Source organism: Schistocerca piceifrons, chromosome 4 (genome assembly GCF_021461385.2).
Source record: "Schistocerca piceifrons isolate TAMUIC-IGC-003096 chromosome 4, iqSchPice1.1, whole genome shotgun sequence".
Classification (NCBI taxonomy): Eukaryota; Metazoa; Arthropoda; class Insecta; order Orthoptera; family Acrididae; genus Schistocerca; species Schistocerca piceifrons.
The window spans coordinates 73,645,926-73,651,958 of NC_060141.1; the positions used below are offsets into that span (position 1 = coordinate 73,645,926).

The 6,033-nt window shown below is 35.1% G+C and overlaps 1 protein-coding gene across 1 annotated transcript in view; it reads left to right on the forward strand.

Annotated features, from left to right (window-relative positions):
• The window catches only part of LOC124795268 (39S ribosomal protein L38, mitochondrial), a 49,312-nt gene extending 43,794 nt beyond the window's left edge, over positions 1-5,518 (forward strand). The window contains exons 6-8 of the mRNA XM_047259216.1: positions 2,706-2,842; positions 2,938-3,025; positions 5,267-5,518. Of these exons, the coding sequence (XP_047115172.1) occupies positions 2,706-2,842; positions 2,938-3,025; positions 5,267-5,468 (427 nt within the window). The 3' untranslated portion in view covers positions 5,469-5,518. The remainder of the gene's footprint in view (positions 1-2,705; positions 2,843-2,937; positions 3,026-5,266) is intronic.
• The last annotated feature ends 515 nt before the right edge of the window (positions 5,519-6,033 follow it).

Consider the following 6,033-nt stretch of genomic DNA (forward strand, 5'->3'; position numbering starts at 1 on the left):
CCACACCAATGTGTGACCCTGCACCCGACATATGCAGCCGTTCCAGCTCCAAATTAACTCTCCTGGCAGAAGAGTTCAAATGAGGTCGGTCATGGCACCCAAGAACAGATACAAACTCAACACTAGTATGCTTCGATGCTGATGCAATCTTTGCTAGGTCACACTGTATACTGTACTTAGGATCTCTGTCAATACTATTACCTGACCCACCCACTATAACCACGATGTCTTCCTTAGCGAAATCTTTGCAAAGTGATCCTAAATCCTCTGTCACCTGCTCCAGACCAGCACTAGATTTAAAAAAATTGTTGACCTGGTATTCTGATCCTCATTCATCCTGCAAAAGTTGGCCAACACCTCTTCCGTGGGAACTACCTAACAACACTTTCCTTCTCTGTACCAATTTCCCTACGTTCTTACTTTTCAATTTGCTGCTGAAAGTTTGTGGGACTAAATCATCATCATCATCATCATCATCATCTCTACTACATATCCTACAAAACCACTGATGAGTCACATTTACTTTCCCTACTCCCACACCACTACAGTCACCCACATGGAAAAAACCTACAGCACCACACCAAAGCCCCGATCTAACAACTTTTCACTCATGATACATGTAATAGTTTATTAAGAATAAGTCAATTAAATTACAGATAAACATGAAAATATGATTCCACAAATTTGGCCTTATACGCAACTGTATGTGGACAAAAACAACAGTGCAAAGTTTCTGAAACAACAACTTAAACTGTATGCTACTTTCTGGAAATGTGAGTTAAATACTGAAGAGGTACACTACAGTTAAATTGCTGGAGAGAGCAAAGAACAATTGAACAAAATTCTATAGATTTGCTGTGGCAAAATGTAAACAGAAAATATGACTATTACCCGACTGTACGATCTTTTCACATTTTCTGCTATATTATGTAAAGAAAAATGAAACCTGTAATAATACACTTAAAAAGCACACTAATACACCTATTTACCACATAATCAGTACTGAACTAAATTTTATTGTAATCTAAACTGATTTATCTTTACAAGAACACCAAAACTCGCATTAGTGGCCTGGCTGCAGGGCGTATAATCAAGCTACAGTCACTAGTACATGATCAGCTCTCTTTGGCAAGGCTTATCAATGTACTGAAATAGGCCAGATACAAATCAGTCAGGATATTTCGAAGTTCCCCCAAGTCAATTTGAAATCCTGCTGAATTTTATTTTCTATTGTATTCTATGTTGTGTGTATTATGTGAAGACATTTCTTTCGTTTTATGTGCATTGTGTAAGAAAACATTATGTCTTCAGCATTTATTTACAGATTATCACTACTGTAATGATTTTGTATCACAATAATGAGTTACTCGTTAGTTTCGATTAACAAAATACATGTATGTGAAACAGTAAACTAAAAAAATAAGAAAATTAAAGTAACAACCAAAAATTTAAAATAAATATAAATAAAAGAAATAAATAGACTATAAATGAATGTTGGATATTTTAATTAAGTATTGTTGAAAATACTCTGACAGCACATTGCCTACAGTTTATTTTCCGAAAGTGGTGTTTCAGAAGCAAACTTTATTGCATGTGTATCTACATAACTTGAAAACTTCTTTAATTTATGTAATAACCAAAGTTTTCATTTTTCAGCATTAATTAATGGCAGTGGGGCATTTTGCAAAATTTCAAAATATTACAAAATTTGATTATAGAGTTTCCAAGAATGTTAATTACCCATCAGCTTTTATGGAAGAAATATTTTTTGCATATCATCATTTTGAAGATATTCCCTCCAAACCAAATATGCCAAATTAGTTTTTGGGGATGTTTTACAAAAAAAAAAAAAGTATTGCTTTATTTTTTTTTTCCTTCTACACACTCACCAGATTTCATCAAGATTGTTTATTGATACTTGAGAATGCTCTCACATGAGATGCTCATCCATATCCGGTTGTTAAAATTCTGAGAGTGTAAATTCCTAGAAGAGTTAACCAATATATTGCTTTGTCCTCAGTATATCTCATGAAAAGGCCATGGTGGCAAAATTGGAGGGATTTGAGCTCACATGAATGCTTACCAACAATAATTCTTCCCATGGACCGTTCGAATCTGGAACAGGAATATTAGGGAGAAGTGACAGCAGTGCACAAAGTATCTCTGCCACATACTATAAGGTGACCTTTGGAGTACAGGCTGTGCCATTTCCCAGTGAACTGAGAGTTACTCAAAAGCTAGCTGCAAAATGAGTATAAAAATTGTGTTTGGTTTATGTAGATGTGTAACGTATAATGTGCAGTCGTGTAGTTTTATCCTACATTCTGCTGACAATTACATGAATGCTCTAGGGGAATGAATCAGATAATATTGCAGTGATTCATGATAAAAATCATTATACACCCTCAGACACAATGTGGAATGTTATCAATTTTTTCTCTTGGTCTCATTGTTTTCCATATTGTGTAACTTTCATGCTCTGCACTCTACAGTAAAGGTTGTGTTTTGAGATGTAAATTAATTAGTCTTCATTTTTGTGTGAATTAAGTCATATAACGACATTCCATTTGTTACTGTTGACTAGCACTGGTTTTTAATCCATTGTAATGTTCATTTTTTTAAAATTTATGCACCAATAAATATGTAGTTATAGAAAATCCATGTATTAACTGCTTTTTATTTTATGTACTTTTCTTTCTTTTTAGCTTGCGGTTAACAGACAGGACATTTCGTACATTGGATTTTTACAGAGAAAGACAAGATGACATAACACCTGCTGGACTGGCATTCTTCCAATCTGATTGGGATTCAAGTCTGACAAATTTCTTCCACAATACTCTAAGTATGGTGTTCACAACATAAACAGTGTTAATGAAATGTGCTGTTGCTTTATTATTTGTTAGTTTCGTTATTTGAATCATTGTAATTTTATTTCAGATATGCAGGAACCTGTGTTTGAATATGATTTCCCACCTCCATATCATCCGCCACAAAAATGGTTTCCTCTGAAACAAGCTTTCAATTTGTAAGTGAAATATTTATATTCACCATAAGATCATTTTTTGTTTCTGTTTTTAATATTATGCTTTTTGTGCTCTTCTTACTGTTTCAGTTTTGTAAGTTGATAATACTTTTATCATGTTTCATACACTGTCACTACTGAGCGAGGCGGCGCAGTGGTTAGCACACTGGACTCGCATTCGGGAGGACGACGGTTCAATCCCGTCTCCAGCCATCCTGATTTTGGTTTTCCGTGATTTCCCTAAATCGTTTCAGGCAAATGCCGGGATGGTTCCTTTGAAAGGGCACGGCCGATTTCCTTCCCAATCCTTCCCTAACCCGAGCTTGCGCTCCGTCTCTAATGACCTCGTTGTCGACGGGCCGTTAAACACTAACCACCACCACCACCACCACCACCACACTGTCACTGTAGAGCTCTACTCTAAAATCCATCTTGTTACTATTCATAACACATAGGATATTGCAAACTCGCTCTTGTTTGATGGTGATTCTGCTTACGGGAGGTACTTTTGGTACCCAGTTTGCTCACTCTACAATACTGCAGTCAGTTATAAATTATTGTGTGTTCAGGTCAGTGACATAAAGGTTCTGATCCACTGCTTTTATGAGACTGACAACTATATTACCTTACTAGTGCACTTCATGCATCATTTCTGATGCTATATGTGTTTGAAAATAGGCTCTGTTTGCAGCTGTCATCTGTCTTTACTATCCCATTTCAATGTAGAAATAGAACTACAAAGCCAGGTGGCCTAACATTGAAGTATTCATGTCTGAATGTAGCCATAAACGAATCTTTCTTATAATTTGTAATATCACAGTTTCCTTACCACACAGTTTGAGTAGCAGAGTTCCTTGTGTACAATTTAGTAATTTAGCATTCCAGCAGGTTTGTCAAAAATTATAATGTAAAATAAGATAAATGTCCTGTGTAAGAGTTATGGTGTTTTCTGGTAGCCCCTTCTCATCATACCTTAGTAGCCATCACCTTTTAGTGCAGTTCTAATATGGCCATAGCCTGCTCCTGTTTCCTCTTCCCTTCTATCATCACACCACACCTCCTTTTCAGATTTTAAGCAGGCACTTAGCACAGAATTATGTTGTGTATCTCTCACAGAGACTCCTCTTACTGTGCAGTTAACTAGATTGTGCATAGGCCTCAGATTCAGACCAAAACAAAAATTTAATCAAAGTATTTACATCTTTGTTAGCATTTCAGTGAAGTTCTGAACGAAGCTGAATGGATGAGGCAGATGATGTATTGTACTAACAATGGGAGCTTTTTTGTGATAGATATTCTGCATCAAAGTTGCAGGTATAGAAGCACATGTTTCTTGCGAAAGAATTTTGATATTGTTCGAAGAGATTTCAGGATTTCAGCCAGTCGTCGTAAACTTCACTCCACCATATTTCACAGGGACACCTGCCAGTCATCTTCAGGTGAGCCATTGAAGCCAGTCTTTGATGCCTTAACTGAAGGTTACTGGCAGGTGTCTAGTTGAAATATGGTGAAGTGAAGTATACGATGACAGGCTGCAACCCTGAAATCTCTTCGAACATTTATTTTGCCGGGAAAATTTCAAATTTCATATTTTGATATTGTTTTCAATACTATCAAGGAGTAACTTAAAGATATGTACACAGACGACGTTTATGTTTTTTATTCTCCCATATCTTGTTCTTCTCATACCCTTTGATCTGTCCAAATACTATATCTTCTATTTTCCTAGACATTTTTCTTTTCTGTTATATCCTCTTTATGGCTTGCCACCTTTTTTTTACTTTTTCCCTCATAATTTTTTCCATTTTAACTTCTTTTTCTCCTTGCAGCCTATTGCTCATACAAGTTTTTATGTCAGAGACTTTTCTTCCAAGTTTATGATTAATCTTATTTCTCTGCTGCAACACTCAGTGTATAAAATAATAAATGCAATAAAATAATAAATGCAACTAAAAACAGTTACGTATTTGGCACCAAGGAACTTTCCTTAAACTTGATCTAGTATTAATCTATGACTTTAAGATTGTTATTTGACCAAAACAACTTGTCTATAAAAATATTATTACAACATCTTTTGGTTATTCCATAATATATTCTCTTGATCTGTAAGAGTTTTAATGAAAATGTATTGTTATGTTTTCATAAATTGGCAAGTTGTGTTATATTTAAAACAACGTTTGGAAAGATTTAATTTTCGTTATGACTGGTTATGAGTAATTCTGTTATCTTTTTTTTTTTTAATAGGTACATGGACAGATATCGTGATCAGAAGCAGATTGCAAAAGAATACTTGCTGATGAAATTAAGCAAAACACATCCATTTGAGAAACCTCCACCACCACTGAAATATCCAAATGCGCATCGTTATGAAGAGGGAACACCTTCGTGGTTGAAAACAGAAATTAGGAAAAACAGGCTTGGTTGGGGCCGAATTAATGATTTTTAATCATATTATTGTAAACATATTTTTGTGAATAAACTTGTTGCTGAGAAAAACTAGTTATAATTTATAATTCATATGTTTCATGGTATCAAAAATTGTTAAATTTTGAATGTGATGTTCTGTACAGAAATTTATTTGGTAGTTGTACTGTATTTACCCAATTATAAGATGAGGTTTCTTCCCAAGTTCATTATTTCAAAATTACAGGGTATTTTTACATTCACAATTTAAACTACTGTTGCTGAGAACACAGTTTTTATGTTGTGTAATCATTTAAGGGGAGGTTTACTATCTTTGGCCCGAAAAAAGCATGCCCTTTGAGAATTTTTTTCTCGGGATGTGCTATAGGTATCAGTTTCAAATTTGGTCAAAATGTTTATTGATATTTCCACTACAAACTGGAATTTTTTCGACCGGAAATGTCGAAGAGCAAAGGCGGAAGTGCCATTGGAACGAAACAAAATTTCGATGTAGACCCCCACGCGCGGCATGTCACAGGTCAGCTGGCTCGTCTGAAATCAAAACTGAGTTGATGTTAGTGAAGTATATAAGATTCTTTAGGAGTTGT